Here is an 18,076-nt window from a genome sequence, read left to right on the forward strand (position 1 = left end):
AATCTTCAAATTTTCAAAATAATAGAAAAAAAAAGGAACTGTTAAGAAATCATTAAAGAAACTACGGTTACAGACACGATTTTTCATTATTAAAGTGCACTCATTGAAACAAACCAGCCGATGTACAGGATGTCCCATAAATTCGTAAATATTTCATATAATGTTTCATAATAATTGAAGGAATCTGTGTATTTCAATGCGGTTTTTGCGAAAAGTTATTCTCATGAAGGGGGAGGGGGGGGGATTTTTTTCTTTTTTGGGTACAGAAAAACATTTAGGTGACATTTTTGTAGATGGAGAGGCACTGCATGTCAGTACGACAGGAGTGATATAATCTAAACCAGTGTTTCCCGAAGTGGGCAATATCGCCCCCATGTGGGCGATGAAATGGTTCAAGGGGGGCGATAGAACCTAGTGATTTAGCGAACCAATGGGTTTACTTGAGTTGGAGGCAAATGAGAGAAAAAAATTTCTGAAGAAGTGAGCACGATGGAACAAAAAATTTGGGAGACTATGATCTGAACCAGTGTTTCCCAAAGTGGGCAATATCGCCCCCTGGTGGGCGATGGAATGGTTCAGAGGGGCGGTAGAAGTTACGTATTTAACATAGGATCCTATGGGTTCGGTTGAGTTGGGGGGCGATGAGAGAAAAAAATTTCTGAAGAAGGGGGCGATGGAACGAAAAGTTTGGGAAACTATGATCTAAACCTTAGTTTCCCAACCTTTTTTTGTCCCATCTCGCCCCCTTCTACAGAAATTTTTTTCTCCTATCGCCCCTCAACGCAATCTAACCCATAGCTTCTACCACCCTCCTGGAACATTCCATCGCCCCCCAGGGGGTGTTAACGCCCACGTTGGGAATCACTGATCTAAACAAACCCGCGATTCTGAACCTTTTTTTGACTCGCGAAGTCCTTTTTGGTGTATGATTTCTATGACGGAGCCCCGTAAGCCCATTTTTTATTTATTTATCAAAGAGTTACTGATTTATTTTTATTATTAAAAAATATTCATAACTTCTCAAAATTTTTTTTTATTTCCCTCGCGGTCACGGAGCCCCTGGCGAGTGCACATCAGAGCCCCCAAGGGCTCCGTGGAGCACCGGTTGAGAACCGCTGATCAAAATATTTCTAAAAGCTACAGCTGGCGATTCGTGGCTGAGGTAAAACAGCTTCTACTGATGCCTACATCACAATGAAAACCTTATACCAGTGCCAGTAACGGGAAAATTAAGCAATGAGCTTTTAATCGTGCACCCTGCATTTTGTAGGACTCTGATTTACATATTTCCGGTGATTTGCTTTCGTGCAGCGTCCTCTATCGACAAAAAATTTTCGAACTTAATTTTTTTTTCTGCACTAAAAACAAAATCCCCCTTCGTGATAACTTTTCCATAAATCGCATTCAAATATGTATACCAATTCCTTTAATTTTTAAACAATCTCCGAATTTATGGGACATCCTGCACAGAAATTAATGATTATTTAAATTAATTTAACAAAATTTTAATATTAAAATATTATCAATATTAAAATTTCCATATATTTATGCGTAAAATACATTGACCAGTATAATATTTTGTTGGATTATATTAATTTGAACTTTTGTCATTTAAAATTTTCATTAATTCATTAAAATTGCTTCCTTACCGTTATTATTACACGAATAAAAACTCGTACTTCATTAAATGTCACTTTCTTTCACTGGTTCAAAGGAAATATAGATTACATATTACAATAAACAACGCACACACATACACAAATATACAGCGCACCAGCAGAAAGGATTAGCGGCGCCATCTGTTATCACACTTGAGCTACCACTTCGACGTGGTTGACGATAGATGCCGCTGGTGTGCAGTCATTATTACTCTGACTTGGACCGTTTTGCATAATTGCACCTCCGCCGACATTGTTGTTGTTTCCACCAGCACAAAAGTTATTAGAGGCGGAAGAAGAAGAAGCCAGGACGTCGGCGGATACTAGAACTGAATTGCTGCAACTAGAATTATTGTGGTGGTGGTCAATGGTCGTCGCCGCCGCCGTGGCAGAGGTGGTGTTGTTGAGGTCGACGTCCTCTGGTCCCATCGGGCTGGGCTGGCCAACGGAGCTCGGAGGTCTTGACCTGTAGCTCGGAGGTCGACTGTAATCCGATGGTCCGATATTCAGCGAAAATCTGCACGAAAGAACATCAGAACCATCAGTCAAATATTTTCCATTAAATAAATTAACAGAGAAATAATATATTATAGGCCGGGATTACAAATACAACGCCACTACAGGCAAAATGCCCAAAGAGGTGGCTGAGACACTATATTACACCAGATTACACTATAAAAGTTTTATAAAATCTCTTTTATAAGAGATTGAGATAACTTTAAAATTCCAATTAACTTTAAAAATCCAACCAATAAAGCTTATAGGTTACATTTGAGTAAATGCAACCGAAAATCTTATTGGTTAAATTTTTCAAACTTTATAAAAGAACTTTTAGAAAACTTTTATAGTGTAATCCCGGCCTTAGATCCAGAAAAACGTAAATCTGATTTTTGATTTTTTTTTTTTGGTATTTTATATTGATTTTTATATGAAAGAGTTAAATTTCAGTGGAGCTCTCAAACTTTCGGTGTGACCAACGTACCCTTGCAGTACACATTGAGAAAAATAGCAATTCCCTCTCCTTATATCAATCTCCTTTACCTTTGGCCCTCATTCACTCACAACTTCATTGCCTTGATAATCATATATCCGTAAGTTCCACAGACTGTTCCAGGGTCATCTTAACGGCCTAGGCAAAAGTGAACTATGGGCACCCCCCTCCCCTTGTCTTACTACAAGCACCTAATTATCATTTTACATGCAAAATATTTCGATGTCATCAAGTCTCATTATCAAGATGCCCCCGGGCCGTACCCAGGTGGGTCGCGTGCATTAAGGCTGCACTGCCTATACATAAACCTTCATTTACCCACGACTTTCCTTGCTTTGATGGAAATATAATCGCGGGTCCCTTACTTTCAACGGCCAGGGCACATGTTGATTACCACTGAATTTACGTATAGTAACTCCAGTTACCTCAATGTTAAAAAGACCGGCTCTCAATTAGGATTAAAACCAGTGGTTCCCAACCTTTTTTTTTTTTTGCCATGCTTCACCTAAGCATCTTGTAAAATCCTTATGCTCCCCTCCTCTTTTAGAGACACGTTGGGGGGGGGGGGGACAACACTATCGAAAATACGGGAAAAATTTGTAAAAAAAAGTTAAAACATTGGACACAAAAAATCTTTAAATGATGTTCTTATAAATTTGTGAATTTAAAATGCTTTTTGAAGGTTAAAAACTCAATTTCCCTGGGGGAAATTCTCTGAGTTCTCACACCCAAACCTCAAAATAGCATGTGTTATCCCCCAAAAAAGTAGGTGTTACGTTGCCTTCCTGTGACGTGTAGACACCTCTCGATAACGGTTACCCATGGTACTGAGAATTTTGTCCGCTGACGGGACAATCCTTTAACTGATATCAAAATACATTGATACCCGTCGACGTAATTTAAAAAAAAAGTGTCCACTATCGGCGGCATCCGCTAAAGGGGGAGTGTCCGTTAAAAGAGGAGCTTACTATACTACTACTACTTAACCACACATGCACCTCGTCCATATTCCTCTGTGGAATTTCTAACGAATTGGTGCATGTTGAAATGTGCGTACGTGTAATGAACCTGACGTGAAGTTTGTTTCTGTCTAATGATTGTGGTGGGTAGTGCTTCCATCCGCCATCAATTTTTCTAACTATGAGTGAAGTGTAATGAGTGAATAATTGAATTGTTGTAGGTCTGTTGCTCTCTGCGGCGAGACTTTTTAACGGGGAGATCGGCTCTCGCATTCGCGCCTCGAAGTTGGTAACCACAGAAAACCAACTTCAGCCGACCACCACTGTGGGGTTCGAACCCGAATCCTCGCATCGCGAGTCCGTCACTATAACCACCGCTATGGCGATGGAGGAGTAACTTACTAGGCTATAGTTCTTATTGTATGAAAAAGCATTCCCCCATCCACGAGGAAGAAGCCCAAAAGACTATTAACCTAGTTTAAAAAGCAGGGGTTTTTCAACCTTTGAAACAATCGCGGGCGAAAAATAAAATTTCCATGAGGCCTAATTCACACAGTGGCGTCTTACAGGTGGATCCAACAGGGCCAAAGGGCTTTGATTAAAATCGTTAGCCTTACATTACTGGATAATTTTATTTATTTCCAAGATAATTTTTTTTTTATTAAATACGAATTTTTTTATTGTTTCTGGAAGAATTTTTTAAAACTAAATATGATTTTCCATAAATTCTTAAATTATTTCCCAAATCAAATATGAATTTTCATTAAATCTGAAACTATTTTCCCAATGAATGGCAAAATAATTTCAGATTTAATGAAATGTATTCATTCTATATTTTTTTTTTTATTAATTCTGAGAAATTATTTTTTTCATTAAATATGAATCTTCATAAATCTAGATAGCTGCCACTAAAAAATCAAAATGCCTCCCTGCCCAAAAAAATCACATTGAACCCCACGTTGGGAAACAGGGATTTAAACTTCCTCTGAGATTATTTTTTGCTGAAAATTATTCATGAATTTTTCTTAAACTAATTTCTTGGTAATGAATATTTATAACAGAAGTGATTACAATATTGGGATCTCGTAACTTTTCATTTTGAAATTCATGCTCAGAAAAACCCTAAAATATATGTATATATATTATACGAAAATTCCCAAAGAGAGATCCAAATTGCTAATTCTTTTCTTCGCTCCAAGTGTTTGTGAGTCTCAATTAACAAAAGTTATCATTTACATAACAAATTACGTTTGCATCAAGTGAATTTGAATATCTCGTAAGAATCATCCGAATAAATTTTCGGTTTCCTCAATTGTACCCCAACGGCATTAACAAATAAAATTCCATTGTTATTATTTTGTTCCTACGAGCGACGATAATTGCGAGGCCCTCCCATCCGTAAAAAGTGATTACGTCACTCATTATTTCACGCATTTCGGAAGCAATTGAAATGTGACGTCATCCAAATTAGAATTTATACTAATTAAGGCGAATATACGTATTTTATTCATGATCGTCAAAGTGAAAACCAAAAAAGTTTAATTTCAATGGATAAGGATATTTTTATATAGCGGTAATACACAACAATGCATTTATGCCTCAAGGTTTTTGAGAAATATGCAAATATATATTGCACCAGAAGTCTTCAACCTGCTGACCAAAAGAAATATTTCCATGAAGCCCGAGAGGGCCGAAAATTCATACGCCGGTATCTAGATTCACACAATGGAGTCTTAACGGGTGCGCCAACACCTTCTAGAGCTGTTGGCCCACCGAGGCACAGGGCTCCAAGTCAGACGGGAGAGGGGAAATTTATATTATTACAAAAAAAATTACTTATTGCATTATATTTTCATTAATGAAAATTAATTTTTAATGAAAAATAGTTTCTTAATTAATGAAAACTCATATTGGATGAAGAAATAATTTTAGAATCGATGAAAATTTTCATATTTGATCCTGAAATATATATTTTTCAATTATGAAAATCACTTTCTGAAAATATTTTCCATTAATTATAAATTTTCAAGAATTTCGAAATACTTTATTCTATCGATTCTGAAATTATTCCTTCCATTAATTCTGAAATTTTAAAAAAAAGTCATTTTGAAATTACTTTTTCTCACCAATTCTGGAAGATATTTTTTCATTAAAGTTTTTTTTTTCCAAGCTATTTCTATGAATACTGTAACTATGTAAGCTCGTCGGCGAGCCACTGTAAACAGATTCAGGGAGGGGCACATGTGGCCCGCGAGCCATGCATTGAAGCTCGTCTGTGTAACACCTTTGGAGCAGGCCCGCAACTAGAAACAAAATGCTACCTATGCCATCCTATATGGCAAGTGTGCATTTTGGCAGGAAAGGAAAACAAATGTGCTCTATCGATTATAAAATGGTTTTTATACCTCTCTCTCGACATTATCGTATTCTACAATACTATTTTATTCTGAATCAAAAGTATAATTTACCTCGGATAAACAGTAGCTGGTCCCCTATACGTCGGAGGGGGAGGCGGAGGATGTTGGGGTGGAGGTGGCGTAGGCATCTGTGGCCTGTCCATCAACAGAAGCCTCAACCTGTATTCCTGCATCGAGGCCTGATAGGAAGGGGGTGGAGGCCTCAGAGGTATGTCCGGGTAGAGCATTGCTGTTGAGAAATAATGAGAAAAAAAATTCTGATGAGTCGCTTATATACACAAATTCCATGAAAAAAAATCAAATGTTTTCGATAATTACTGAGAATATTCGAGATATTTATTCAATTCGATTACAGTTTAATGTCACGTCTAGGAATAGGAAATGAATAAAAATCACCCTTGTGCTCAATTTACTTCTTACACTGACGAGGTCTTAAAACCGACGTTATAAGGGAGGTGACTGTAAAAATAGTTGTTCCGAGGTATCACTGTATAACTTCATAACTTTTTATGCACATAATTAAGTGATAAATGTGATTTAGAAATATTGTCGAAGCTCGTTATAACGACCCCCACTGTACCGTCGAAAACGGACGTTATATCGGGTGGCCGTTATGTCGAAAGAAAAGCATACATGATAGTCGTCATATAAAATCGTTTGGGAGTTATGTAACCGGTCATTAGATTGGAATGTTTGCTATGTTTGTTGTAACGTGGTGTCACTGTAACGAGCGCCGTTTTTATGTATTTATGGCGTATTACATTTTCACAGCACATAGGCAATGCATATTACGGACTAATATACCGTGCTGAATCGCAAACACTTTCTTCATTCAGGTATACCATCACGATATCTTTTGTATAAATCGGGGGGGGGGGGCGAGAGATACATGCATTCCGACCAGCAAAGGAGCCCCATCTATACCCACGAGAGGTGTTCCTAAAAAAGTATCAATGCACATAAATGATAAATGCATTGTCAGTGACTCAAAAGTGGCACAGCTGTTTCGCAATCTAGCCCACAGATTAAAGAGTAGCGTGTCCCAGGTCTCAATCGTCATTTTTAACACGGTAAGGCTGTCTAAGAGCATTGCGGGCCCCTGGGCAAAGATATTTTTTTAGCCACCACCCCCATACCTGACTAGAAATTCCTACCTACCAATTCACATGCTTATCGAAAATTTCAACCAGATCCCGTTTTCATGAGGCTCCTTCTGCATTGGAGGCCCCTGGGTCGTGCTCGGATGGGCCCATGTGTTATGACGGCACCGTAGCAGAGCCCAACTTTCAGTTGGGGCTCTAGAAAAGAACGGGATCATTATGGAGCCCCAAGACTAAGATGAAAGATGTTTTAGTTTTTCAGTGATGTGTTGTTGCAATTTTGGGCCCTATGCCCATTCGCAGATGTGGAAAATCAAGCCCAGAGCTACGGTCTTCCACTTTTTATAACGCCTAATGATTTCACCGTAAATATCACCCATCACCAGTGCGTAGCTGATAGACATTCGCATATTCACAAACGACATGAAGATGAAACCCTCCCCTAATAGTTTTCCAGACTCTTGTGATTTAGTAACGCATATAATTATAACCATTAGACACACTCACCGCTGAACGGGTGCGGCCGTCCATAATGAGGCACCCTCGGCACAAACCTCCTGTGGGGCTCGCTTCGGGCTCGACGAAAACCAAACATGGCCCTGCAGGACGGTGCATCCCTAGCCGTCAGACGCCACGCGAAGCCGCTCATCGTCACTAGAACAATACCCAGACCTGAAGCAAAATAAATAATAAAATCAACATTTATGAGCTTACAATACTATTCACAGAAACTAACGAAGTATTATTATTTCATTTTATATATATATATATATACTTGTGAATTGCATCCGGGATTCATGAAAATTTCCTCATAATATGATGGGCAACATTGATTTGCTTAATATTACGAAACAGAAGTGATTGTGACCGACGGGCATGAAGCAGAAAATGGGAAAGATGTCAGCGGGTCACAACGGGATGACAGTAATTTGTTTCTACATCATAGAGACATAAGAAAAATGCTATTGTGTGACATCCATACGCATCAAAAAGTAAAAAAATTACACTGCGGCCACTTCCTTAAATGATGAACATCACCTATATATATACTCTCTCTACTTCTCTATTATAACGAATACTTTTTCAGAAATCATCCACTTCCGTCTGAAAGCTATCATTATGAATATGAGAATTTATGTAGTATTTTGATTAGATATTTGTGTGTGTTTATTTTTTTATGAACCTTTAGAGCCAAGGGGGGAGATCACAATATTTTCCGATTCGCAAGCACCGCACAATCATCAGATTAGTACAAATATAGCACATACCCAAACAGTAATAGCACACAGATTAATCCCCTAATTCAGTGTTTCCTCAACCTGTCTGTAAACAAGGACCAGCAAAATGACAAACAATTTGATGGACTACTTGTGTCCCGTATTACGGGACATTCCCGTAATTTTCGTTGTTCTAATTTTTTTTTCGATTCATTTGTCTCGTTTTTTCAACGATACTTATTCGAATTCGTAATATTTTACTGAAGTCGTGAATACACAGCGTTTTCTAAATATAATTTATATTATGATAATTATGGCAAAAGTTATATAAATATTCATCTCACTTATTTGCCAAGTTTAACGTTTTGTTATCACTTTTTTTTCTTTTTTTTTAATTTTCATTACGCTTGGTCATCGTGTCAAGTCCTGGAATGTTTTGATGAAAATTAGCGATGTCCCGTATTTTACGGATTATTTAAGATCCCAATTTACTGAATTTTTTTTAATCAACGAAATATGGTCATCAGATCATTTGATTTTCTTTCGTTTAATACATTTTTGTCCACTGCGTTTATTAGCAGACCTTTATTTCCATACACTTTAGCAATTTTAGCAGTAATTAGGAAATTGCATTGAAAGCAATATATTGCAATTTTTGGCAAAATTTAGTGATATCCCGTATTTAGGTTCGCAATTTACTCGTTCGCATTCTCCTCGATGATGTATGGTGAACCCAAGTATCAAGGTCAAGGTATAATTTTATTTGAACCCATATTATATGGATATTATTATTATCAATTACAACGAGTGAATATCAAGTCTGCCTGCGGACCACCTGTGCCATCGTCGAGGACCACCTCTGGTCCGCGGACTATAAGTTGAGAAACACTGGTCTAATTTATCAAACAACTGAGGTGTTTAACCAGGATGTTGATCAACAGCTCAAGAGTACGAAATCAAGATCGAGCGATCGGTGAGCACCACTGTATTCGCAAAGAACTGGTTGAGGGAGCTTTATACAGGCTGTATTACAAAAATTTTTAAAGCCCCAAAAATTTTTTTACTCTAAGAAAAAGGTTCAAAATAGCTTCTTTTGACTTTTTAAGCGCATGTGACCATCTCTCATATCTATTGGCAGGTATGCTGCTACAAATTCCAAACATTTTGTACTACTTAAGCTCAGCCTCCAATAGAACGACTACACAAAGAAAATTTTAGGCGAAAGTACCAATTTTTTAGTCACCGTGGTGACCTGGTCCCTGGAATTTGTCCAGCCCTAATATAAGGCATATAATTTTTTGTTTTTGATCCAGTGTCCAAATATTTTGTGATTTGATCTTTTCTTTCTTTATGAATAGTTTGAAGTTAATGAAGGAAAAAAAAATTAGATTTTCACAAAAATCCTTAATAGTTGTTTTCTACACACAAACACAGATGTATCCAAGTCCTTGTATTTACATATTTGTGCATTAGTCATTCAGGGTAGTGGTACAGTGGAGTGTATTAGTAATGTTTTTCCTCCCGTCTTCTTCAAGAGCTTCTAACTGGCTTACTCCCGTGACATGCATAACTTTTCTGTTCTAGACAGGGCAGAATAGCTAAAAGTATAAAAATTCTATATACACTATACAGGTAATACCCTTTCATATCCATCATAAATGTGTTTTTTTCTAATGTTTGGAGTTTCAATGAAAAAAATTTTCTCTTAATATCTCATTTCGTAACCGATCTTCTCCGCTAGTTAATTAATAATCTTTGATGCAAAACACATTTTCGGCTGAATTTCTATGGATTTATTAAAGTGATTTAGAAGATATTTTGGAAAATTTGTCATTTACCATTATAAGCACGATAGGCAACAAATCAATTTTGATTTCTACAAAATCCTCACTCTTTCGCTCTGTCCTAAAATAATTTTACTGAAATTACAGCATTTCAAGTCATACTGTGCAACTTTATCTCTTTAATTCAAATTTTATTTGATTAAAAGAGAAAAAAAAATTATAGTAAGATAACAATGCGAGACATCAACTTATGCAGCATTAATTAACGGTAATTGACAAAACGTTGACTATCATAAGCTCTCTTCGTAAACTAACAAGCATCCGTCCATCACGATACACTTTTGAAACATCAACATTTTATTACATAGAAATTTCTATCAAAGAAAAAGATCGCATTCTTCTCCTTTATAATCATCGAAACTACCACCGCAGAATGTTTTGAATTGTTCTGTAACTAGCTGACTAAAAATGTTCTGCAGTAAAAATTCCCATGATAGCATTTTCTAAACAAAAAAGTTCTTTTTTTAAAATTCTTATCCAGATAATTGTACAGCAGCGCTGATTGTTCTGATTGTTCGGTTTTTGGCATATTCTGCTTTGGGGATTGAAACTTGGCCACGGGAATCAAATAATCAAATCAAATAGCTCCCATTACAATACGAATTATTATAACTAGAGGAAAAAAGGTAATTCAAACCTATCTCATACCAATAACGATAATAGCAATAAAAGCCCTTCACTCTCGGACGCTATGAGTTCAATTTCTCTACCGTCGAAACAGTTTTTATGACTCTGTACGTGTCATTATGATAACGGCTAAGGAAACTTACAAGCCCAGAGGATAGTAATAATGATGTATATAAAAAAAAATTATAAAGGATAAATCTTTCATAAAAATCCACCTTCATGAAGGGACAATGCACTTCAAAAGGGCAAATAAATAAATAATGAGAATGGCAAAAAAAAAAAAAAAAAAATCATGAAGGCAAAGCAGAAAAGAGACGATTACGATCAGAGCATGCATGATCCGTTCAATGCGTTTCTCGAATAGCGTACAGCAACAACAAAGAATGAATTGAAACGCACGAAATGCAGTGAGCGCACGAAAATTACTTATAATGTATCATAAGAAAGGAAGAGAGAAAATGAAAACCATCTTTTTTTTCCCCCTTCATATATATATACGTAGAGTAGTTAGAAGAATGAGCTGATGATATCATGGTGTTCTGTATGGGCCAACATGAGGGCAACCATTACTTTGTCTAGAGGAAGTTAAGAGAGATGAGGGTGTGTTTTTTTGGGTGTTATACGTATAGTGTATAGCAATTTATCCAGCACAAACAACACAAGACCAAAAAAATAAAAACTTCCTGGTTATGTTTGGAAAGTTGAAACTCTGTGTCATCTGGTGATATATGAGCCCTTAATGCAATTTATGAGGGTAAAATAAGAGTGAGGCCATATGCTAAACTAGTGCGATGAAAGCTAGATAATGTTCTCTTTCAGAGAAATATATTCATTCTTTTCTTGATTGAAATGGAAGATGAAGAGCCCTGTGTCTTCGAGGAATGTTTTAACTCCTTCTCTCGTGATGAATGGGAATGTCCTCGAAGGAAGCGTTATTTTTTCGTAGTAATTTGAATTTATCTGATATAAGGATAATGAGAGAAATAGTAAGTGAATTCATGCAAATTTAGGGGTAATTATTGCTGAATTTATGTCGTATAGAGATTTTCGTAGGATGTTAAAAAAAAAATTTTTACCCCTTTTCGTGGATTTATGAAAGTGTAAGAAAATTCCTGTTCGATAGTGAGGCAAAAAAAGTGATCGAATATGAGCTAAACCAGTGGTTCTCAAAGTGTGCGTCGAGGCTACTGGTGGGGAGGGTGTCAGTAACCTTTGTTTGGGGGTGTCGAGATGCGCTGGTGATAGCGATGTGTTCTTGCTCTCAGTGCTTCTTTTATTGACGCAGAATATCTACTGGACTATCATGTTCTGGGAAGTCACGGATGAACTATGACTAAGGCAAGGGAGAGGGGTCACAAAAGTTTGAGAAGCTTTGAGTTAAACTAATCAATCTATATAACAGTAAAATCTGCTTGATCATTTCCTTCAAAATAAATTTCCCAGACTTTCTCTGACCAGAACTCAAAACTTTCCCTGCGTCTTGAAAAAAGAAAAATAATTAAAAATCTTTACTTTCAAAGAAAAAAACACACACAACAAAAGTTGTGTGTGAAAATCCTAAGTTTCAGTTTTTCCCCTTTACGGAATCTTTTCCTGACTTTTTATCAAATATTTGCATATTTTCCCGACAAGTATTTTGCCTTTTCCTTAACATTCTTTGGCCATTTTTCATTTCCCTGACACTCTAGGTAGCTGAGAACCCTGCCTTTGTACTCCAAGGACCCTTTTTTTAAATAAGGTAAAGTCCACGAATCCCTTGCAATGAAATAAAGGCCAAGGACCCTCCAAAGGGTTCGTGGCCCCTTTCATAAAGGACTCCTGATTTACAAAGAAACCTAACTGTACAGCCGTACAGTGCCAGTATCCAGGTCCCGACTTTGGCATGAGAAAGCCCCCGCAAATAAGAAATTATGGGATTTCAGAGACTAGGGTTGAATGTGTTTTTCTTAGTAAGTGGGTATATGCTGTTAAATTTTGGGACACACATAGGGCCCTTGACGAATGCAAGTACTTTTTCATGCGAAAATAGGGTTCTTATAAAAAAAGTCATCATAGGCCTCCAATTTCTTGAAAAGAAGGCAGATACCATCCACAAATTGAAGACTGCTAGGCTCACTGAAGGAACACAATGAGAAAGCTGCATGAAGTCACCATGCGCTTATTTTCAACGAGGCTTACTTGAATTTTTGGTCGTCAGAAATCAAGAATTAAGATTATTTTCACGATTTACAAATTATATTATGATAATTATATGACTGTCATTTTTTATTGCAGTCATATAAACATATTCACCTCACATGTCTGTCGAACACTTCCTTTTTTTAGTGAACAACATTTTTTATCCCCATTGCGACATGCAGCAGCAGCCATCATTTCCTGTCATTGGTGATACCTCAGCAATTTTGACGATTTTCGGTAACTTGGCTTCGACAATTTTTTTTAGCTGTAATTGGCAACTTTACTTGTATTTGAAAATTCTTTTGGTGATAATTGGCGACATCCCTTATCGATCCTGCTTCCCTTGATCTTTATGAAAAAAAATATATGGTTAGTCTTGGTGTTCATCGTGTTGTGTGTGTATTCTTAATTTTCTACTGGAACACCTTTTGCGGGACGGATGGTATCCCTTTGCGGGCCGCATTTGGTTAGCATGCCGGAGGTTGTGCACCCCTGCATATAAATAATAGTGAATACAAAACTCAACACTGCATTTTTCAAGATAAATTTAAACCCACTCTTATGAAATATTTTCTTATATTTCGTTCCCCCCGACAGTCAAAGAATCGCAGACACGAGATGAATAAATAAATAAAGTCACTACGTTTGTGGCGGTATCAGACACATCAGCTGGAAACATCGATGTATGCGTTCGCTCGCTACATATCACGAAACCCCTTTTTCCCCGATCTTGGCCAGATCGCAACTTGGTCGGGATCCAAAACCAAGTTGCCAAATAAACCGCAAGAGGGTTATAACACTCAACTACTCGGAGGAACTTTAAAAAAAAAAAAAGAAAAACAGAGATGTGGGATCGAACCAAGAATTCAACAACTTTCCATACAACGAGAGGAAATACGAGCTATTTCTGGCAGACGCATCCGCTCGCCGTGGAAAATGAATAAGCACAAGCCGGTTAACGAACCCCCCACAGTTTTATTATATAAAAACCCTTCTTGATATATATATATATATTCGTCTGGTTTATGCATAACGTGTTCCGTATTTCGCTCGTGAAAATGAAAACATAAAATTTATCGGGATTCATAACCACGGACAAATAAAATAGCTCTGGCAAAACTGGTGGGAAAGAAACCGAATGGGGGAGTCGGAAAGAGCTCCATTTACATATCCAACGCGTCCCGGTTGTCAAAATACTTTCCTCCCGAAACTCGATGCAAAAATTACCAAAAAGCCCTTGGAAAAAGTGTATTTATTCATATTCCGAGCCATTGAGAACGGGGTATCAGTGACGCGTCATAAATAACGACCGCCCATTATAAAAGAGTGGTAGAGATGATGATGACGACGATGCGAGTCCATTGGAAATTTTCCAGAAAGATTAGCCAAGAGCTAGTTCATAACCGCTTCTGGATTCGGCTCATTTTTTCTTTTTTGTTCGGAAAACGGGCATGTGTACGTACGTTTTAAACCCACGCCATTATTCCAGCGATTTATAGTCCAATTTTACGGAAAGGTAATTATAACGGCTACTATTGATAATTCCGCGAGGAATAAAGATAATAATCGCAGCAGTTAAAATTAGTGCGACCTGGAAAGGAACGACGCTTTTGTATTTTTCGTCGCTGGACTCCTAACTAAATCGCTTCTAACAGATTTTGCGTTTGCAGTTTAATCTCGCTTAAAACGACATTCGAGGGACAGTGAAATTTTGTCGTCATAACAGAGGTTGAGGTTTTAAAGACACTACTACTAAACCGCACATGCACCTCTTAAATATTCCTCTGGGGAACTTCTGAAGCCGGATCTTAATAGGAGCAGGTTTTTTCTGCGCCGTGTGAACCAAATAACCGACCATTTCGCGAGGGCAGAAACGTATAACTTTATCAGCTACGCGTTTGTGTTTTCCTAACGTGGTGCATCACCTGCACTTCCGTCTGCACATCTACGTATTTTTGCACGATGAAAGAGGGAGTCAGAAAGGAAGAGGAAGAAAACACAACAAAAATGAAGAGAAGATCCGTGAAATGACTCCTCCAGAAGCAGTCGGCCAATCACGCCCGACGTAAAGCGCTGGCGTGAGGCGTGTTGCGCTCAGTAAGGAAAACAGTCGTACCGATTTTCCTATTGGTGAGTGGACGGCATGTCGCGCTGGGCGATTCACGTTGCACGCGACACAGCAAAATTGCTTCCAGGAAAACCTGGCCTAACCGAAAAGATGCATGTCGGAATGTACCGTGTTTGTGTTCTGTATCTAACATGTTGTATCTGAAAAGTTATTGATATATGTTTAAGAAGTGAGTGCTGCCACCTGTCACTTCATTTTGCTTGCTGTAATATGCGTGAATTTTATAGAGAGAGTTGTTTGATCTCTGTGGAGAAACTTTCTCGCGTGGAAGATTGGTTTGCATTCACGCCTTGAGGTTGGAAAACCACAGAAAATCAACTTCAGATTATCCTCACTATGCCGTCAACAGGATTCGCACCTGGAGTCCATGACGATGCCCACACGACTGCACGGTCCCACTACTTCACCTCGTACACATTCCTCTCTGAGGAATTTCTATCGGTTACATGCAGAAACGTGTTGTGCAAGGCCGTAGCGAAGGGGTGGGGGTGGGGTTGATTAGGGGTAGGGGTTCGATTCGCGTAATTACAATCCTTACATGCTTTGTAACACAAGAGGCATTAGCACGGAGTGATTGTTTACTGGTCATAGTGACGGACTCGCATCGCGAGGACACGGGTTCGAACCCCATCGGCACCACAGTGGTTGTCAGCTGGAGTTGGTTTTCTGTGATTCCCAACTTCGAGGAGTGAAGGCGAGCCGATCTGCCCGTTAAAAGGTCTCGCCACATAAAGCAACGGGCCTACAACGAACGGTAAGATCTTCAATCATTACACTTCACTCATAGTTAGAAATATAGATGGCGGCCCGCCCGTGTGTACATACGAAATTTTATACCGGCATACAAGGAATCGAACTTTGATCTAATTAACAGACATTTCCACTGCGATTTGTTGTTGTTTTTCCCAACTAGGCTAAGTTGAGAATAAACACCGTAACATGAGTAGTAGAAATGAATCATGGCCATGTGCAGAGAGAAGGACAAAAAAAAAAAAAAAATACAATAATAATAATAATAATAAAAGAACCGCTATTTTCTGAGAATCGGGAATTCCTAGATCACGTTTAAGGACTTATCAGTTCATTTTTTTTTACAAGTTGTTAAGGCCATGAAGTACAAAGAGAAAAAAAAACACGACATCGTTTGGAGCAACGAGATCGTTAAAAAAAACATACGAAATGTCAGTGGACCCTCTTGTTCCTGGAGGACATACAGTTCCACTTCGGAATCTTTTTCTTTTCAGGTCGAGACGACAGGTCGATGGGAAAAAATTTCCAGAAGAAGGATAAGACCACAAACGGTGGTATTTATCTTTTGCGTGTATCTCTGGTCCAAATAAGCACTCTTCTTCTTCTTCTTCTTCTTACCCATCATTGCAGAGTGAACCATGATCACCAACTTTTTTTTCCTTTGGAATTCCGACGAAGCGTTTCTTTTTGAAAACGAACCGTCGTTTTTAAAGGGGAGCTTTTTTTTTCAGTATTTATTTGTGGAACTCTCTCTTCAGAAACTGAAGTATTTTTCGGTTGTTTACGAGTAGGGTGGTCTTCACCAGTGTCATCTAGCAGGGAAAAAAAATACATTCTAAACATCCTCGTAGATATATTTCAGTGGAATACTTCGATACTTCTTATAGCAAATATTTCTTATGTTTTTTTAAAAAATAATGGAAGTAAACAAAAAGATTGCAGATATATTTTGATAAAATTCCATTTTAGGATCTTTTTCTGAATAAAATTATATTTATATGTTCTCTTTCCCAATAAATTCCATTCATTATCTCTTTGATCTATTTGAAACTCGAATAGTTTTATAAACTCTATTACTGAATATTCGGCTAATATTTTGGCTGAATATAAATCTTCTTGAAATTCATCATAATTAGGAATAAAAGTGGTGTTTTTAATTTAAAATGCAATTGTTGGTAATTTCAAATGATTGTTAATGAATTTTAATTGTGCAATTTATTTAAATAAATATTTAAAAACCCGTAATTGAAAGATTCTTATTGTCATGATGCTGGCAATCAAATTTAACGATAATGTCTATATTGCATTTTAATATTACTTACAGAATCAATTAATTTTTCAACAATTGTTACCAATTTTACATCAAATTAAGAAAATGTGAACCATTATTTACTGTGAACTAATAACGCATCATGAAATTTAGGACTTATTTTCATATTTTTTCTTCTTTAGTTGTTCTTTGCCCTCTTTCATTAGCTCAATATGTTTCTTCTTGTCTAGATACATCCTTCAGTTAACGAACTTGTGTAATTGCAGTAGCATTCTATGTTCAGTTTCATGTTTTACTTATCCCTGAAATTCATCTTGAAATAACCCCTTTCAAAGAAAGGGATATGCACCCACATAATAAAATGTACTCAATAAATTTTTAATTTACGTGGAAAATTTCAATTGGTATAATTTTTTAGATCTAGTTTATTGTGCACAGATATTCGGCTGAACCGAATATTCGGCAAAAGGGCCGAATAGCCAAATATTCGTCCCATCTCTAGTTGATACCCTTATTCCGGGATTACACTATAAAATTTTGATATAATATCTTTTACAAAACTTGAAAATAAACAACCAATAAGCCTGTTAGTTACATTCGCTCGAATGTAACCGATACGCTTACATTGGATGAATTTTTCAAGTTTTCTAAAATAACTTTTCTAAAACTTTTGTAGTGCAATCCCAGTCTTAAATATAAAATTTCATTTTTTATTTCCCTAAATGAAATTCCATTGCCACAAACTTTTGTTTTTGTCACCTGCGGCTCCCTTGCTTGATTCATGGTTCATCTGCTTCTCCCGGGAATAGTTCAGTAGATATTTTCACTTATAAAAGAACCACTTCAAAGCATAAACAGGTGTATGCATCAGTATTAGACAAAGTCAGGGACGTCACGGTCCTGACGAAGGTAGGCGATGCCCTAGGAGTAGCGAAGC

The 18,076-nt window shown here is 37.3% G+C and overlaps 1 protein-coding gene across 1 annotated transcript in view; it reads right to left on the bottom strand.

Annotated features, from left to right (window-relative positions):
- Nucleotides 1-696: 696 nt before the first annotated feature.
- LOC149090321 (uncharacterized) overlaps nt 697-18,076 on the bottom strand; it is a 66,787-nt gene continuing 49,407 nt past the window's right edge. Inside the window, exons 2-4 of the mRNA XM_089234114.1 lie at nt 7,633-7,797; nt 6,077-6,254; nt 697-2,175 (exon numbers count right to left, since the gene is read on the bottom strand). Coding sequence (XP_089090240.1) covers nt 1,806-2,175; nt 6,077-6,254; nt 7,633-7,797 — 713 coding nt within the window. The 3' untranslated portion in view covers nt 697-1,805. The remainder of the gene's footprint in view (nt 2,176-6,076; nt 6,255-7,632; nt 7,798-18,076) is intronic.

This window comes from Pholcus phalangioides, unplaced genomic scaffold (assembly GCF_987345545.1).
Source record: "Pholcus phalangioides strain wild (caught in Gottingen) unplaced genomic scaffold, Ppha-v1.0 ptg000001l_1, whole genome shotgun sequence".
In the NCBI taxonomy this organism is placed as follows: Eukaryota; Metazoa; Arthropoda; class Arachnida; order Araneae; family Pholcidae; genus Pholcus; species Pholcus phalangioides.